This window comes from Microchirus variegatus (assembly GCF_963457635.1).
Source record: "Microchirus variegatus genome assembly, chromosome: 10".
NCBI classification, from domain to species: Eukaryota; Metazoa; Chordata; class Actinopteri; order Pleuronectiformes; family Soleidae; genus Microchirus; species Microchirus variegatus.
The window spans coordinates 18644415-18664421 of NC_139811.1; the positions used below are offsets into that span (position 1 = coordinate 18644415).

A 20007-nucleotide genomic window follows, 5' to 3' on the forward strand; every position below is an offset into this window, starting at 1 on the left:
AATTAACAATGTGACAAGATGAACTTTGTGCATCTCATAGAGGTTCTGACAAAAAAAAATCAACAAATGTATTTGGTGACACAATAATAATATTACAATACTAATAATAAATCTGTGACCCATGCGTTGGTTCTGACCCAAGCGCTCAGAACCAAAACACACATAAACAAACAACTGCATAGAAAGTTAATTATGAGTTTATGAGAATACTTTTCCTCACAGGCCTGAAGCTCCAATTAGTCCTGTACACAGATTTTGACAGATGTTACTGTATATCACAAAGTGAATCAGACCAAACTCAGTTTTCCTAATTTGTAGTATTTGCCAATATTATCTAGTAGGCTTGTACATAAGAAGAAGAAGCAGTATAATCTGGGGCCATGGTTTAATATTGTTTTACCATGCCCAATTGAGGCAGTAATTAAAGCAAAAGGAGCCCCAACCAAGTTTTGAGTAGATATAAATGAACATACTTCCCAGAAGGCCAACAGTTGTTGTTTATCTTAATTGGTCTTATGGTGTATTCTAATTTTTTGAGATACTGAATTTGGCTTTCTTGTTAAATGTGACGTATACTACTTCAGCCTCTGTGAATTGAATTTATATAATACAGGGTTTGACTATTTAAGTTGAATTACTGAAATAAATGAACTTTTCGACAATATTCTAATTAATTGCGATGCACCTGTACATCTGTCTCTTCCTACTACTGAAGAGAGTGATACTACTTTCTTGAAGCAACATTTTTTATAATTCTATCTTTAACTGTTTCCTAAAACTTTTAACAAAAAAGAAATAAAAGTACATGGATAGGTTCCTGTTTCTCACAGGAAAATGCTGGTAAATAACATTTCCCACAGACAAGTAAAGAGCCTTTCTCCCCAAGTTAGAGTCAGGTAAAAACATCTTATTGTTGGTATATTCATAAAACAATTTCATAAAGCTTATGTTCATCAGCGAGGTGTACCATCTGACCTGATATTCACCTGCTCTCCCTTTGTGAAGTGAAAGATTTTGGATGCTTCCTCTCACTCTGATAAACAGGAAACATCGAAGTTGCAGGTGAGAGACTTCCCCTTTTCTTTAATGTACGCACACATTTGTTAATTCTAGAGATTATTATCTCAAGCATTAAATCTGAGGGAAGAACACTAAACATTGTTTAAGATAAAAATACACTTTCCATTTATTTAAAAAATATTTTAATGCACCATTAATAAAGGGTCCAACGCATTAATACAAGAGAAATATTGCAAATAATATTAAAATAATCATCAACTTAAAAGGAAAAACAATAAAAAAAAAAAAATGAATGGAAGGTATGTACATGTTTCCTCCTCATAGAGAGAGGAAAAGGAACAACATATTTACAGCTTGGAATCAGTGTGTTTCTACGAGAAACAAACACCTCTACAATATTTACATGTACTTCTTTGACTTATTTTTTTTCCTTTCGTCTTTTTATCCTGTAGTAAAGAGGGTTGTTTTGTACTGAAAGGCTTTCATTACAAGAAATATCTTAAATGTTTACCTGTTTGGGAGGGAACAAAATAAAATTAAAAAAAGTCTTCTGCTAGTTAAAAGTTTACCTTTGGACGGCCATGACTAAATAAGAAACAGAGACAACAACCTTACGGCCTTAGACATCCATCTGTGCAGCGAATCACAAACCTGCCAAGGCTCATCCATCAAACAGGCACAAACAAGTCATAGCTTCCATCCTTCGACACTGCAAACAGACTTCAGCTGTTAAAATGTTTTAGGAAGGGGTGTTTTCTGTTCCACACTTAAATAAAACACACACTAACGCATACTCATTCTGGAAAGACAAGTTAAACGCAGGAATAAAGATGAACCTGACCTAAGGAAACAAATGTGCATTTTAAAAACACTTGCAGCACACACAGAGACCGAGTTAGACATTAGAAACATTTTCACCATGAAATGACACCTGCTCAATAAAATTAAAACAAATGGGAAAATAACCAGGTAACATGGACAGATTGTCAGACAGAGATCCCATCAAACAAGACCTTTACGTGACATTGTTCAAACGGGGGGAAGAGCCAAAAAAGAAACAAACAGGCGATGTGGATGTGCTGATCCTGTAGAAAGAATTCAGCAGCCATATATATATATAAAAAAAACAAACACGTTTTTAGCGCGAACACAACTGACATGTATATCCTGATGAAGGATTAAAAACAGTAGTTCCAGGGACTTTGCTCTCTTACGGACTGAAGGTTGTGGCAAAACACAGTGAAGCAACAGTTTTTAGGGCTGGTGAATCACAAGCCACTAAGGACAGTGGGTATGTACACTGAAGCTTATTTCACTGTAAGATTCTTACAGCGAATTGAACTAAATAATAATACCATTTATAAACAGCAATTATATATTTACCATACCATGAAATCAAATTTAAAAAAGAAAGAAAGAAAAAAAATCTCCAAAACAATTTTCACATTTGGAAAACTTGCATAACTGAAGACCAAATTGATTGAAGTTTGTCATGTGAAAAGTGCGCCTTCCTCAAGCGCATTTAAAAACCCTGAATTTGTCAAGATATTCCTGTGCGTCTGTGTGCGGATCTGTGGGTTGGGGTCACGGAGGATTTGAAACAGGAAGGGTGATCCCAGGCTTGGTCATAAAATACTGGTGTGTGTTGGGGCTTTTTTTTTTCTCTTCTCGGTTAACATCATCTTCCTACAATTCTGCTTCCTGTTTGTTGGCATGGCAACACAACCACTGTTCATGCCCGACTATGTGGAACATACGACCTAAACAAGTCCACCAATACTGCCACAGAAGGCCAAATGCCCAGTCCTAGTATAGGTTACCCAACCCTGCCACATACTGGCTTGTGAAACTGCCAAGAGAATGAAAAGTGGGCATGAAAAGTGCAAATGTGTGTGTCTCTGTTTCCTAGGTATTGTGAGAGCAAACCAGGGTGGAAGGGCAAGGTGACAGAGAGAAATGCGTCCACTAATTAAGTGTTCCACGGCAGTTCTCTGTTCCACACAGGCAAGGGATCTTGTTCTCCTCCAGGGGAAATTTATAATCGTAAGTGATTTCTTCATTGACGGCAATGGGCTGCTTTGAGTAGATCACAATCTTTTTCTGAGACTCTATGGTGATGACCTTGGCGTAGCAGTTTGGCTGAAAGATAAAGAGAATAGCAAACCGGTAAGTGTCAGCCCAAAATAAATAACAGTCACATCTTGTGACCTTTAACTCTTGCAACATCCATACTACATGAGCGTTTTGAGGAGTAATCTTAATCCATACTAATACAGAGTTTCAAATGTCATGCATTTTCCTTCATCGTTAGTTTACACAGCATAATTAAACAATTCATCTGTTTCCCTTGTGCCGTCCTGTTGTTAACTCAAGTGTTTGTTTTTCCTCCACTCAATGAGGTATCTGGCATCCAGAGGAGGTTATTTAATGCATTTGGAAAGTAATGATCCACAAACAGTATCATCATGGCTTCAACTGCTCTCTCTGCCCAAGTCATGGCACTATGCCCTGGGAAAAGTACAGCACTCAGGCCTCTTCTGCTAATAACATTAGTGCTTTGGGTTGATGTGTGCCCTCTGCTGGTATAAGTCATAACTACACTATGTGTGGTCCAGAGAAATGACACAGATGAAAAGAAACAGGAGTTGTTGGTTAAATAATTAATACATTCTGAAGGCTATTTTCTTTCTGGTGATTAATCAACCAACTGTTAATCATTAGCATCCTATTAATCACATTCAGGTACACTGAAGACGCACATCCCAGTGTAAATAAGGAGATACTCTCCTCTACAATGGAGCCAGTAGTGTTTTTAAACTTTTTTGGGTTTCTAAAACACTGGTGTAATGTGGTTGGCGGGGAAAATTTGGGATTCATTTATGCATTTTGAAACAAAGAAGGAGTAGTATGGATGTAGCCTATGGCCCACATCTAAAACTGAGGACTCACAGTGCAGCAGTGGTTGATGAATCGTGCCAGGTTGCCACACTTGGTGGCGTCGATAATTGTGTCGTGGTCCACTCTGAACAAATAGCTGCTCCCGATGCCCTGCTGTGCGTACCGCTTCTCTCGATTGTCGGCCACCATCTGGACACAGGACACACAATCACTTGCTCACTGATCCTAGGTTAACATTGTATCTACTGCAACATAGAGTCATCTGAAAAAGTTCATGAGTAATATTATATTGACAGGGTTTTTCTTTACATAACAGACCAATTATAATCTGATAAAATCATTACAGATCTGTAAATTTTTTACACTAGGGGTGCAAACGAACATGTTTTAAAGTCATACCTGTCTGATGTTCTGACCCACATACTCAATGACCATCTCATCAGCAGCAATGGGCTCCATTGCAAACAGCCCCCACTCATGGATCCTGCTGCGTCCAAAGCGAAGCCTCTTTTTGCGAAACTGAAAAAGAACAACAAAAACATGGCAACAATGGTCTTGGTAGGTTTTTTTGTTGGGTCTTTGTCCTGAAAACACCGGCTCTGCTTAGGCAACAGGATGCGCTGGAAGTCACGCCTATAATTAACGCATGGTATCATGGGCTATGGGCTATGGGAAGAAGGTGAATAGCGGTGCTCTGTTCTCCTTTCATCTGTAAAATTCCCCACACTGCATTTTACGTCTTGACTGATAGAGGCCAGGCAGAAGCATGACCACTATTCTAGTGCTCAGAATAAACCTGGAAATTCAGTAGGGATGGGGATTTCCCTGATTAAATGAACGTGATGGTATAATAATGAAAATGTGTGCTCCACCAACAGAATGCAAAGTCTGCATGTTCAACAGCTGCTGCTGTTCCTGCACCTCTCAGCTCCAAGTTTCCTGGATGCAGTCGGCTTCCCTCTCTCTCAAAGAACACCTCAGAGATGTGACCGAGGTTTTGCACTTGACCTTTAAGTATGATCATTTTGGCACATGCTGATGTCAACTTTTTAAACTCCATAAACGGGGATTATATGTAAAGAATAATGACACAAAAATGTACAATTATGTATAAATGAATGAGCATGTGAGGTAACACTGCTGTACCTTAAGCTGGTTGAGTTTCAGCAGGTCAGAATCCATGATTGCTGTGGTGCCTATAACTGTGAGGAGTCGCCGCTGCTCTGACCGTCTCTCCGATAGCGCCCGGTTTGCTCCCTGGCACGAAACAGACACCAAACAGAGTTACAAAGCAGCCAATGTCATGATAACAGTTTTATTCTTTCAGAAATTATTTTAAGTTAATGAGCAAGATGTTAAGTGAATCCTGGACAGAAGTATGTTTCCATCACATTGCAGAAAGGAAGAGAAACATGGTTCAGATTACGAAAATTGTTGATTAGTACAGCTGATAAGATTAGGAATATGCTTACCGAGATATCAACATTCTCCACTTCTCGTATGACCTGCTCGGGCAGGTCAAGGTCCAGATAGACGTCCTTCTCTTTGCGGCTGATGGCGTAGTAGCCCTCACTTCTGGCACAACCAGTCACATGCTCACGCAGCTGACCAGCTGTACTCTTTTTCTTACGTCGCGGGTTCGGCAAATTGGTCAGTGCAGCTTAACGGTCAAGGCCAATATCAGGATAGCACACAACAAACATATCTAACTTTTCCATTTAAATAAAACCATGTTCCACATGCTACATGCTGAATATACACAGATATACAGATTTCTGAGGGCATTGATGACAGGTTATTTTTCATGCAATCACAGGCACGTTTAATGCAAAAGGTAATCATTGATAAGGATATCAGTGTGGCTGACCCAGTGAGTATCATTGAGCCAATCAGAGCTGTGGTCATCCTGTAGCAGCTTCTCGTAAGTCTTCCTCAGCAAACCCAAGTCTTCACCGTCCAGACCCGAGTTCCAGATATCATACAAGATGGTCATCTGCTCAAACTCACTGCGAATATCATACTTCAGGGCTGGAGGAAGCTCAGGTGCTGGAACCGGTTTCTGCCAGCGTTGGGAAGGCGTTATGCCCGCCTCCTGCAAAAAGAGCCGCTCGCTCTTCCTCACCTCCTCAATAATATCATCCTCCGTGTCTGAGCTTGACAGCTCCCCAGACTCAAGCTCTTCCACGTCCACATGTTCTTCTAAGTCTGACTCCTGTGTAGACAAAGAGGAATATTACTTCCAGTAAACTGTGAATTAAAGCAATCATTAACCCATTAAGGCCTGAAGCGCCTGGGAAAAATGACTCTAAAACCTGAGCGTCAATGCCTACTAAATGACTGATTTCTCAGCCTCTGTAGCAGATAGGAACACAATTCAAAAAGTATTTAAGAGCTTACACCTGTGGCTTTCCTGTGAAATTGAGTTTATTTAGATACAAAAATGTAAAAGTAAAGTGAATAACTATTTTCAATTAAAAAACAGTAAGAAAATAAAGTAATATCAACTTGTGTCAGTGCCTTGATTCAGTCCTGATGGAGTGTGAAGAACAAGAACAGCATGTAATGACTGTAACAGTTTGCTTCACGTGACGGTGATAGTGATTACAGCGCTGTGGCATCTGCAGCAGGTAAATCCACTTTTCACCCCTGGTGCACGGTTGTAAACACTCCGTCGATTATCGCCGACCTCGTCGTCTTCAAACATAATTATGCCTTAACCATAAATCCCGGTCGATTTGTTCAGCGCGTTCGAAGTTATCAGCGATGATCTCATCAAAGACGAGAAACTCCTCAAAATCACTGCCTTCAGAAATCTCTCCGCTGTCAAAGTCCTCCATGTTCGCTCGAAGTAATTTCAAAACAATGTCGCGAGGAACCCTTATACCCCCGAAAATTGACGTATCCGCTTTACCGGCGTCTATGGTAGAATAAAACGCGCAGCCGCTCTCGCGGCGTCAATGGTAGAAATCTCTGGAGTGTAATCTCCAGTAGTAGGGACATTTGTGCATGTGCTCAACACAGGCAAAGAATATCTAATTTCCTTACTTTGGGTTAAACCGAAAAGGACATTATGGAAAAAAAAAAAAGACATTTTCCTAAATCTTAAATCATCACCTGTCAGAAACTATTATGGCAAATTGTTGCTTTCAACACATCCACAAACATTTACAGGAACAAAGTCCCACTCACCTCTAGCTTCCGCTTCTTCTGTTTCTTGCCTGGCTGCTCCTGTTTTTTTGTGTGATGGACCTCAATGTTTTCTTTGTCTTTTCTTCTCTTCTTTTTGCTCTCATCTTTTTCATGTTCATAACCCTTGACAATCATGCTCTTCTTCTTTGATGATGGTGTTGCAGCCTGGGCCACATCCTCAGACTCAGAGGGGGGCCCCACTGGAGACAAGTATTCCCCTGTATCTACCTTGGATGCTAACGCCTCCCCAATAACCTCCTCTGGTGCCTCAAGCACACCAGAGATAGTGTTGAGATCTGCTGGGAGCAAGACAGAGTCTTGTTTGGTGGGAGTCCTTTTGGTGCTGGGTGGTGCAGGGAGAACAGGGGGTTTGGTGTAGTTGTGCTCCAGAAGGACAATTATACCCTCTGGATTCATAACCAAAGCAAGTGACTCTGGAGAAAAGATATGCTCTTCCATCTTCTGCTCCTCTGCCTCATCAGATGTCTCAGTCTCCTCCGAATCCCCAGCATCAGGGTCCATTTTCGAGGCCACATCAGCCAACACAGACAGATCAGTGGCTGAGGCTGAAGCCAGCTGCAAGAGGCTGGATGCCCCCAACTGCTCTCTGAGTCTTAACCTCTGCTCACTTTCTTCCTCGTCCTCATCTTCCTCTCTGAGAGAGTGACAGGATGATGCGGACAAGCTGGTTGTCCGAGGTCTGCCTCTGGACCGTTTACTAACAGGAGGTGGAGGAGGGGCCTCTTCAAAGGCCATCCTGCACATAGAGGCATGATCCAATGGCAGGTTCTGCACAGTGCGGCACACCATAATAGGAGGAGTGGGAGATTTTGGGGAGTCTTTGCCTGCAACTCGTTTGCCAGGGGATTTGACAGGAGTGGTCTGGGGAGAAACATGGGGTCCCTTTCTGGATTCATCAGAATCTTGAGTTCTTCCAGATGGAGGCACAATGAGGGCATTACCTTCACCTGGTTTTGAGGCAAAGGGAAGCAGCTGGATGCCATGAGTGGGACGAGTAGAAGAGGTTTGGGTGGTAGTACTGGAAAAGTCCTGAAGCCCGCCAGGAGACAGGAGGAGAGAATCACCCACTGCTTGTGAGGGAGATGAAGATAGTGTTGCATTTGGCAGCTGCATTCTGCTGTCATTCTCATCTGTGGAGAAAGAGACTGTTTTCCTCCGTTTCTTGAGAGGGGGCAAGAGTACAACGGGGGATGAAGGACGTGGGTATGGTGGCGATGGTGGCCTCTTTTTAGGTGCTGTAGCTGAATCTGCTTTGCTGTCCTTGGCTTCTCCTGAAAGAAATGTCAAAACTTAACAATAATACCATTTGTTCAACAGTTTAAGTTCACTGTGTAGTATCTGATGTGTGTTTCATTGTTCGCAAGTTTTTTTTAATTTGTGCTTTGTGCATTTAAATGAACAACATTAACACACCTGATTTGACATCTGTCCTTGAAACAGCAGCTGCATTATGTTCCCTGAAGAAAACGAATAATTGAAACCAGAATTAATGACATGACAACTTGTACATTATTAAATAAAGAAGACAAATGTTTTTTAAAAATCTATTTGAGATACACAAGATAACACTGAGATTTATACCCATTATCCTCTTTCTCCGTTGTGCTGTCCATAGTTGACTCGTCCATGCTGTCTGGTCCACTCTCAGCCCTCTCCCCTTCCCCTTCATCCTCAGACGAAGATGAAGATGAGGATGCTGAAGATGAAGAGCCCTCAGAGGATGAGGAGAGGCTCTCATCATCACTATCAACACTAAGGGCATCATCTGAAAAGAAAATGATATTTGGCATGACTGGCATAACAAACCTCCATCAAGACTGCTCAGGTTCACAGTATTAAACTCCTCTACCCCACTAGTCTTAAACAAATCTGGATTTATTCCTATGGCTATAACCTACATCCCCAGAAAAGTTAATCAACATCCATCCTTTACTTTGTGACTGATGCTTCTCAGAGAACAAACAAAGACATACATGAACACTCTGGTCTCAACCACACACGATAGGGTTTTGTTTTGTGAATGGATCTACCACACATGCCTAGCTATTGTGGTGACAGAACAAGGAAGTGGGGAATGGTTTTCAACCAGACAGACAGGTCTGAATATTTCAGAAACTGTCCATCTGGGATTTTCCATACACAGCCATCTCTAGGGTTTACAGAGAGTGGTCTGAAGAAGAGAAAATATATAGCTAGCAGAAGTTCTCTGGATGTCACAAAATGCCTCATTGATTCCAGAGGTCAGAGGAGAACATCCATAATGGTTCAAAAGGCAACAGTAATCAAATAACTCATTACAACCATGTTATGCAAAGAACAATCTCTGAATGCACAAATCAAACCTTGAAGCAGATACAGCAGTAAAACCTAATAAAGTGGTGAGTGAACGTGTAATAAAACAGTTTAAGCTCTCCAAAACCATCTCTGCTGTACTATATTTCAGGTGGCATGAACTAGTATTTAAGAGAGTACTGGTTGTGATTTACCATCAGACTCCTTTTCACTTTCCTCTTCCTCATTCTCCTACAAATAAAAGAGGGGTTGTCGTTACAACACTGAAATTCAATCCAATGCAATTAAAAAAATGTATACGTCATGATTTTTTTTTTATTACAGTTAAAAATAAAATAAAAATACAACACAAACAAGCAATAAAAAACATCATGGATAAAACGCTGCCATCTAATGAGTAATGAGCATAAGAACAACACAATTCATATCAAAAACATCAGTATTCAAAATGTTAAAACAAAGCAAATAAAAAAATCTACTAACTCTCCATTAGGACAAAACCCTTGTCATTTTGCCACACTAAATGAATGAATGAATGAATGAATGAATGAATGAATGAATGAATGATATCTGACAGACATTCTCGAAGCTGATTTATGTGTACATGTTTCATTCCTGAGGGAAAAAAAACAAAACGAAAAGCTCATACCTTTTCAGTCGAGGAACCATCCGACGTTTCCTCTCCCTCGCTGTCGAGCTCCCACGGTTTGCGATTTCTTGGCTTCTTTTTCCTCCTCTTGTTGTCCCTTTCAGCTCCATGCCTGTCCACTTGTTGCATTCTTCCATCAGCAGCTGGAAATCAAATCAACAGTTACATGTAGGCCTACAAGTCCAAAGCTAAAAAGAAAAACAACTTTGAACATCAGCTCAGCAAACCTTCATCATCCTCATCTGGTGGGGTCGAGGGTCGTGGCCTTTTCATGTCTCCCTCTTCAAGCTCTAGAGGTTCTTTCCTCTTCACCTGTACATTTAGACATCAAGATTATTTTGTTAATATTTACAACTTGCCATTGGAGGCCCATCGTAGACCCTGTTCAGACCTGGTACAGACCTTCACTATCTCATCACAGCATGATCATGTACAGGTCCAAAAAGGGCTAAATGCATCCTCAGGTCACAGAAACTTTGTTTTTTAACCTTTTCTGACCAATGCTTTTTAGTGTATATTAACACTAATCAGATAGAAAATTTTAATCAGATTAATCACAGGGTAGCTGTGGATTAATCACGATTAATCACGATTAATTACCATTCGTAAATATGCCAAAAAAAATCAAATTTTCTCTTTATATTGTTGTAGAAACGGAGAGATAAATAAAGTATGTGAAAATATAAATGTAAAGAACAATAAAATACTGTAAATAACTTGTAAAAACCTATACAAACTTAAAAATAAACATTACATTGTAAAAAACCCACATTATAAGACGATATAAATAAATAGAAAAAATAAAATGCTGTAAATAACTTTAAAAAAAAACCTATACATTGCACTGTAAATAACTCACATTATAAACAAAATATAAAGTATAGAAGTTAAATAGTTTTCTTGTGGTACTAAACCCACAGCAGGAAATTCCTCAGCAGCACTTTGAAGCACTGCTTCTACTAGTTAGCGTTAGCGTCAGATAGCATTCTGACGCTAATGTTAGCTGCTGTCTGTGTCCCCGTTAGTTAGACAATGACTGTTAATGTTATGATTATATCATTATCTGCGCCAGTAGGGCCACTTACAACTGTGTGTCTTTCTTTCTTTTTTCTTCATCCTTTTTTTCTTCCTCTTTTTCTTCCTCTTCTAACTTCCTGATTGATAACTCCCCTTTATTTTCCTTCAGCTTCACACAGGTTAACGTGAGGAGACGTGGGGCCCCTTTAGGGAGGTTTCCTACTGAGGTGTCATTGCAAATCAACCATTGTTGTTTAAGGGAGACAGGGATGCGGCTGCTCACTGATGCATTTAGGCTCCGAGTGTCGGGAGCCCCCCTATCGGCTCGGGGCCCCAAGCAGTTGCCCGCGGCCTTGCCTGTTCATAAACTGCACGTCTACCCGTAGCGCGATGAAAGTGAGAAAGTGCGTTAATGCGTTAAAATAAATTAACGCGTTAATTCCACAAATTAATCATCCTGCGTTAACGCGTTAATTTTGACAGCCCTACTTATAATATAATTAACAAATATGTTTCATGTGTTCTTGATCTTCTAATGGTGTGACAACCCCATCATTCTCTTGATTCAACAGATCTAAATTCTGCAAAGCATTTAGGTTCTCTGTACTACTGTACTGAAATCAAAACAGAAAATCAGTTGAACCATTGAGAGATTCACTTTGTTTTGCTCTACTGGACACCTGTAGTGCTGCCTTTTTTTTAACAGGCGAAACAATGGCTGAAAATTAAGTTCTCAGTCAGTCCATGAAGAATATCATCTGATTGCAAATTATATCTCAAAGAAATATTTTGTAATAGGGAGTTAAATACGCTGCCAGCTAATAACATAATCTTTCATTTTCCAGTATATAAATAAATTTTTTTTTTTCCCTACATTCTAAATTTTCTGATTATTTCCAGGAGATTCAGATTTCAGCATGATTTTAAGACCATCAGTAAGTGTTTATCAAAGCACATCGAGGTCTTTCAAACGTCGAGATTTAATCAATGGTTTGTGAGTGTTGTGCTTTCACCTTGAAGGAAGGCAGTCGCAGCGCTCCGCAAAGTGAAAAGCCCTCCATGCCACCACTCTTCGCCCAGTCCACCAGAGATGTGTGAGGCTCCCGTGGACGGTTGACCTTTTCCTCTTTCTTCTCTTCATCCCGTATCGCAGACACCCCTCTTACCATTGTCTGGAAGGGCTAGAGAGGGAAAACATTTATATTGTAAAATTATTCATCATAGACATTTTACCTTTGTTTTTATTAGGACAAACTTACAGGTCTTTGGAAAATATGGTAATATTGTGGTAATATTAGGACAATGATATTACAGTAACACTTTTTAGCATTGTTTTGATTAGTCTTCCTTACCTTGGCCTTAGTCTCTTTCCTCTCCCACCACTCATCAAAGGTTGCAAAGGCAACATTTTCCACCATCTTGCGGTTCAGGTCCCTCTGCATGATGTTCTTCATTTCCTGAATTAAATTGGCCAGGACCATCTGCACTGTGGCCTCATGGGGATTCTCAGCCAGTATAGGCATCTCCTCTCCTGGAGCCCTATACTCCTCTCCATCCCCAGGAAGTATGGTGCCATAGCCAGGTGGGGGCATGTAAGAGGGGTAGTGTGGTGGTAAGACGTGTGGAGGCCAGCCTGTATGAGGAGGTGGGATGCCATGGTGTGGAGGGGGTGGTATCTGAGTGCTGTGGGGGTCAGGATAGGGGTAGGGCATATGAGGGGGCATGTAGCGGTGATCCTGGTCGTAATGAGCACCTGCCCCACTACCATCTTGGTCCATGTAGGGGTGGTGTGTGTGGGTTGGTGGTATAGAATGGAGGTGGTATGAGGTGTAGTCAGCAGTGGCTGCCTCACCAGGGCTTGGAGTGCCGTTGGATGCTGACATTCGTAGCTGGTGTAAGCGACTTAGCATGTGGGTCTGCATTTGGAAAGACATAGGAGCTCCACCACTATACTGATTCATTAGCTCCATAGAGGTGGCATAGTCATACATATGATGGGGCATGGGAGGAGCATACTCAGGGTGGAGCTCCATGTGGGGAATGGGAGGGATCCCTGGGGGAGGTGGGGGTTGGAGGGAATATCCAGGGGGAGGAGGAGGAGGCAAATGAGGATAGGAGGGCATGGGAGGGTGCATGGAGGTGCCAAAGTGCTGTGCAGAGTCAGAGATGGGTGTGGGTGAAGATGAAGGGTCGGCTGTTTGTGAAGGCATAGCAGCCTGGGATGAAGAGGGTGAGGAACATGAGGTGAGTGAGGGCTGGTGGGTCGTCACTGTTGTTATGGTGGTCGCCTCCTCCTCCTCATCTGATATTTCCATGTCTTCCCCCGAGGAATGAGGGGAGGACTGAAAGAAAACAGAATTTACCATTTAAAGCAGGGAAAAACCCTCAAAAGTATAAAATTATATTATCCATAAATTAAAAAGTGGGACAAATATACCTTAAATAGTTTGTTACTTTTATCAAAGAAATGACTGCCCCACATATGATACCCCATTCTAGTTTATAGCCTTTCAAAAAAAACAATAAAGCTGCCAATATGTTCACCGAAATATGCTTTAGAGTTGTGGCTCATTATATGAGTGATAATACTGATGAAGATAACTGCTGAGGAAGACTGAAATATTTGTGTGTCTTTGCTTCAGTGGATTTGTGAAAGCTTGAATAGTTCAGACCAAAGTAAGAACCAACAATTTGCCATCACAAAAATGGAGGTTAAAAACCAATAGGTAGAATAATTTTTTTTATCTTCATCTTACCTGACTCTGCCCATTATAAGGTGGTGTGTGTGCTCCTGTCCTGTTCCGTGTATCAGAAGCTCTGGCCTGTGAAGACTCCTCCTGCAGAGCTCCGGGACCATCAAGGGCAACCTGGGGCTGGGTTTCTTCTGGAGGTGGGAGGTGCGGAGAATAGGTGGAAGAGGATGGTGTGTTTGTGTTAAGTACAGTGGGACTTTTCCGACCCTCTCCTCCCTTTCCCCTTTTATTTCCTCTGTCTCTCTCCCCTTTCCTCCTGTGGTCTTTTTCCCCATCGTCTCCCACCTGATTACCACCAGTGTGCTCTGTTGTTACATGACCTGACCCACTTCTTCCCTCTCCTCTGTCCCCACGTGGGCCCCTCTGCTTCTCCTCTTTCCTATCCTCCTCATCTTCCTCATCAGAGGCAAGGAAAGAGAATTTTGCCTTCTGTTCCTTCAGGAGCATCTCGATACGCGAGTCAAGGCTACTACCATGGTAGGCAAACGGTAGACTCTCATTGGTGGAATCTGGCTCTGGTGAAGAGGAGTCACGTTGTGGAGGTTGAGGGGAGCTGGAGGAAGAGGGGAGGTGATGAGGGAGCGAGGTGGACGAAGGCGAGGTGGAGGAGGATGTTATGGTGGGGTGGGGTGGAGAGGAAGGTGGTGGCGTCTTTGGAGGTGCTGGTGGGGTGCTGGGGCGGCGTTTGGGCTTTGTCCACTGCTCTTCCCGAGCTGGACTATCTTGGCTAAAGTCCATTGTTCCAAGAGTCTCAGCTACAGCTGCTGCAATAACAGAGGCTGGTGGAAGGGGCGGTGGTGGCGGAGGAGGTGGTGGCAGAGCACTGGGGTGACCAGTGTGCAAGTCTTTGTCAGTGCCTACCGAAGGCAGAGAGCTTCTCTCGGTGAGGCTTGTACCCCCTTGATGGGTGGAAGCGTCCATTCCCTGCGGAGGGGCTGGTGCGGGCTCTTTGGACGAGGGGTATGCAGAGTAAGATGAGGGTGGGGGAGACATGCTATTAGAAGAAGAGCGGTAAGAGTTGGAATTGTATCTAGGGTCAGAGCTGTTGGAGAAGTCACCATCTCTGTCTCGATTTCGGTCTCTATCTCGATCTCTGTCCCGTTCGTGGCTGCTCCTTCTGCGACTACTGCTGCCATGGTGGTTGTGAGAATGGTGGTGATTGCGGTGTCTTTGGTGACTATGTTCACCTGACCGAGAGCCCAGGCTGTCTCGACGGTACCCCCTATCATCTCTGCGATCTGAATGATGATGGGAGTGATGGGTATGATACTTTGTGGAAGAGTTTGTGTCCTGCTGCTGGTGGTGGTAAGATGACCTTCTGGAATTAATCCCCCCTGCACCATAGCGCCCAACTGAGTCTCTGTCACGGTCCCGGTCCCTGTCTGACATTGTGGGCTGATCATATTGGGTGGCAGGCGGTGGTGGGAGCATTGAGGAGTGAAGACCCATGTGTGGCCCAGGACCTCCCACATTAGGGTATGGGGGATAGCATGGTGGCTCATTGGGACGGTATGATGCTGTTGGGGGGTACATAGGGCGACCTCGATGATAAGTTGAAGGCTCCTGTGCATCCTCAGGATAGCGAGACATTTTGTATCCTCCAACAGTGGATGAGACTGCAGAAGATGAGGAGGAGGAAGGTAACATGTCCTGGGGAGGATAGCCACTGCCAGAAGTGCCAGTGTTGAAGGCAGTATGTCTGTAAGAGATAAATTCAGAAGATTTTTAACTACTTTGATCTAGTAAATGATTAACCTTCACTGGAGCTTCACCAACTGATTTTCCATGTGCTATAGATTGGTGCACTGTCCAAACATACTGTACATCCAACTGGTAAATTACATTTAAACTACAAATTATACCAACATATTAAATTAATATAGCTCTATTAGCAGTTATTAATCAAAACTGATAATTAAATAACAAATCATTGTGAACACATTTCTGGAGGTCTCAAACAATGAATAGAATAGGCACAAATGATACCTCAGTTTACACAAAATAGATCTGAATAATATTACTAAAAAAGACCAACATCTAACCTGCCACCAGCGTAGCCCGAGTCTTGAGAGAAAGGAGTCCCAGACCTGGAGCTATAAGGTGTTCCTCCACCACTCTGAGTCGAAGTCGAGGAGCCTGGGGTGAAGGGGCCTGACATGGTGGAGGGAGGCGTGTCCAAGCGCTGGTCACTAAAACCGGTTTCAGCAGAGCCTGGAGTTGCGCTTCCTGATGTGAGGGCCTGGACCCCTGCTGCCAAAACTGCAAGTTCACTGGAGAGCCTCCGCCTGATTTCTGATGACTGTTAAGAGAAAGGCAAATTAAGTTTTATCTCTTACAATACTCTTACTCCTTACAACCTTGAGATGACAATTAAGTTAATAAATTAATTTTTTAAACACATTACCATACATTTTAGACGATCATTACATAATGGAAGTGGCAATTATAATATACCGTGTCAGGCTGCGGCTGTGTTGGAGCTGGAGGATGAAGCTTGTCTGTCAAAGCCTTGCCTCCCAGCGGCACTGTCTGGGGAGTGCAGGACCCATTAACAATTAGGTCATAATACTTCTGCCTCTGCTGACCTGGATGAAGACAAACGTCAGACAGAGATTAATACAGATTCAGAAGGAAACCCATCACAGATACAAACCTGTATCTATTTACAATGAAGTATCATGGATATAACTTGTAACCATCAACTTGCATGCACATGAAAATATGTTAAATAAGGATTAGCTTACCCTTTATATCCAGTTGGGCATGAATGATGTTACCCATGACAGAGGTGTTGTGCAACTGCTTGACGGTGTCCTTAGCTCCTCTGGTGCTGGTAAACAACACCCTGGCCAGCCCCAGGTGCTTCCTAGTTTTGGGGTGAAACAGGATCTCCATCTCCTCCACTTCACCAAACTTGGCACACATGTCAGCCAAGAAAGGCTCCTTGATATTGTCATTTAGTCTAGCAAATGTCACCTCCTTGAGTGGTATGGGACCCACATAGAACTCATCAAGCTGTAATAAAAAAAAAAGCAAGATTTGAGAAAAGATCTAGTCATTCAAAGAAGTATATCAACTGGGATGCATGAAATGTTGACTAGGTATTCTCACCTTAAACTTCGGCACTGGCAGGGAAAGTTCTGTATACCTGGACCATAGCCTTCGGGGTCTTGGGTCTCGCAGTTCGCCCACAGGAGGAAATCCAGAGTCCTGGAGAAATGATACAGGCTGTAGTATACAGTTGTATTTTTTTTACAAACAAACAAACAATTTGTAAAAGAAAAAAAACAACAACAACTTACTGGTACACTGAAATGCACTCCATCATATCTGTAGATTTTCTGTGCAACCCGCCTTATAGCAGGGTCTTGGACGAGTTTGTAGCTCTTCCACTGCAAACTGACAGCTTTTTGTGTATCTGCCCCACTGTCTGGATCCATCCTACAACTGAGTTAAAGGAAATCTGTGATTATAGACAGTCCGTCACTACTGTTCAAGAAAACAAACAATCACAAAGCCTCAATACGGGAAGCTTTTGTAAAATAAGTGTTGAAGGTACACAAAACAGTAATGCTGTGGTGACAACAATATATGTATTTCCCCAACATATCCGAGTATTGTCTGTGTGTATTTCTTTAAACGTTATCTACCTCGCCTGCCTTTGAACTGCTCTATCAATTTATTTCCTAAGATAGAACATTTGAAGTAAAAGTTAAATATTTCAATAAGTATAAAAACATCATCAACAACAACAACAACAACAACAGTGATGATTTCTATGCAGAACCACAATTACAACTTGCACAAACATAAATCAAACCACACTGACATTTATCGTGATAACTTTCTGTAGAGGCTAATATGGAAACTGTTTTAACACGTTTACTATTTATGTGCCATATTGTCAACTGTGTTCAGCCTGAAAACTGTATACAGACCCTCACTGGCGATGCTGCGTGCTGTCAAAACAATGACCAGCGTTACGTCACTGACCAGCTAGCAAACTGCAGATAGCATAGAAGCTAAAGTGCGGCAACAAAATACAAAGTAACCATTTACAAACGCTGGTTCACATTTCAATTTAAATGCACTCTAATTCGGGCACCGAATAATTTATTGAGAGCAGCGATACCAACAGTCCCCACGTTATCCCACGGTAATGCATGTTAAATTACTTATTGCACATCTCGCCTTAGCCAGAGCAAGTTAAACCTGCTATTAGCTAATGCTAACTAGCAAGAACACCCAGTCAGGAGGCAAAACTCAGACATTGTCGACACTTTGTCCACATCCACGGTGTTCTGTGAGTAGCATTCGTGTTTATGCATCTCTCTTTTATCGCCGACTGGCTTCTTTTACCTCGTGTTCCCCTAATTTCAGACCCCACCTCTTCGAGAGCTACTGCCCGCTCATCCGAAAGTAGCAACCCCGCCGCTACAGTGTAGGCAGCGGCGGCCAGGCCTGGGAGACGAACAAGAAAAACACAGAGTCGCTAACACAAACGGTGCATATCTGACCCTGCTTTAGAACAAAACTGATGAGCTAAAACAAAACCGCTATCATTCCGATACTAGGTATGGACAAAAACACGTCACTCGGAGCGACGAGGCCATTGTTTTCGCCTTAAAACCCAAACAGTGATGAGAGAGTGGCCATCGCAGAACCAACCTGAAAGCCTCGCCTGTTCTCCATCAGGTTACGTAAATGCAGCACGCAATTTCCGAGCGGCACATTCTTCAAGTCATATCACTGAAAAGAAAATGTTCACGTCCACACAAAACACTGGACACATTAGGAAACATCTAATGATCACGTTACTTAAAGGAAAATATTACTAAGGTGTATTTATGGTGTAAATTCTGTAACTATTAAATGTTTGAATCTGCTTACACAAATCCAAGCTGAATAAAGTGTGCATATCGCCCTCTAAAGGCTGATCCGTGACAAGTCAGCCGAGTAAAAATGATACACGTTTGTGTATCACACTGGCTTACTATGCAGGAGACATATAATCAATAGTGAATGATTTGCTATTTATATATTGATAATAGACATATGTATTTATTTATACTATTGTAAAGTAGTGGAAGTAATTGTATTCTTTACAATGTGAAAATTGCCCCTTTACAAGTAGGCCACTGGATTCAAAATCCTAGTTCTGGACATGTTCAGTATTTTAATGTTGCAGATGTATTCAATATTGGTTTCAGATTGAATAATCTCATGTTTTATATGCCAGGCCTGTGGAAAGCATCAAATTACAAATGGATGACAGATAAATACTGTACTGTATGTATATATATATACATATATATACATATATATATATGTATATATATACATATATATATATATATGTATATATATATATATATATATATACATATATATATATATATATATATATATGTATATACAGGAACAGATGGGTTGTCCAGTGAAGTGCCAGTAAATCATATTCTCAGTCAGTTTCAGAAGTTTGAAGAGACGGGAGATAGATTATGTACAATGTGTTTTCTCTATCGTTTTCATTGTTATTGCTATATGTTGTACTGTTTGAATGTGCAGTTTCTGTTATTTCATCCCATGTTATTTATATAAATGCAATCAGTCTAAACAGAGGCACCTCCTCTCTTGCTCCTCTTTGCTTATTGTCGTCATTACAGACTGTTTCACGTGGCTGCATTAATGTGATACAGGTGTATCTGAGCATGTAAGTGACATTTAAGTGTCTGCCAGCAATTTGCAAATGACATATAAATAGAAATTGGATCATACTTTGTCATCTTTTTCATTCAAGCTCTGGATTACAACAACTGTGTAGGTTAAATGTAATACAGTTCAGGCCACCAGATTTTTATATACATATTTGTTTAATTTTGAAGTTGGTTCAGTTTATTACTTGTCAATATCCAATGTTTTTGCATGTGCAGAGGAATTGCTCATTTTAAAATACGGAGAACAAAAATACTGTATATTTACATATTTCCCAATGAGAAGTTGTTTTGTATTACTTAAATATATATATTTCAGCTTGTTAAGGGACCACCACGCTGATGTAACCAAACCCAGTGCCAACACTGCTGACACGCTTTAAGTTAAATTTAGCATTCAGCCTCACCCATTCTGGTGCCTGTTATGGACCCTCACTCTTTTCACGACTGATAT

The 20007-nt window shown here is 41.6% G+C and overlaps 1 protein-coding gene across 1 annotated transcript; it reads right to left on the bottom strand.

Annotated features, from left to right (window-relative positions):
• Positions 1-1320: 1320 nt before the first annotated feature.
• setd1a (SET domain containing 1A, histone lysine methyltransferase) lies at positions 1321-17279 on the bottom strand (the record flags this gene model as incomplete). The annotated part of the gene is made up of 20 exons (XM_083896682.1): positions 1321-3159; positions 3970-4107; positions 4318-4437; positions 5065-5175; positions 5391-5578; positions 5773-6130; positions 7108-8399; positions 8542-8585; positions 8710-8893; positions 9615-9651; positions 10070-10212; positions 10297-10381; positions 12100-12267; positions 12439-13428; positions 13843-15538; positions 15882-16138; positions 16294-16424; positions 16584-16854; positions 16951-17049; positions 17142-17279. 20 exons carry the CDS (start codon positions 17277-17279, stop codon positions 2986-2988), a joined length of 6624 nt encoding a protein of 2207 aa, XP_083752808.1. The 3' UTR covers positions 1321-2985.
• Between the last annotated feature and the right edge of the window lie 2728 nt (positions 17280-20007).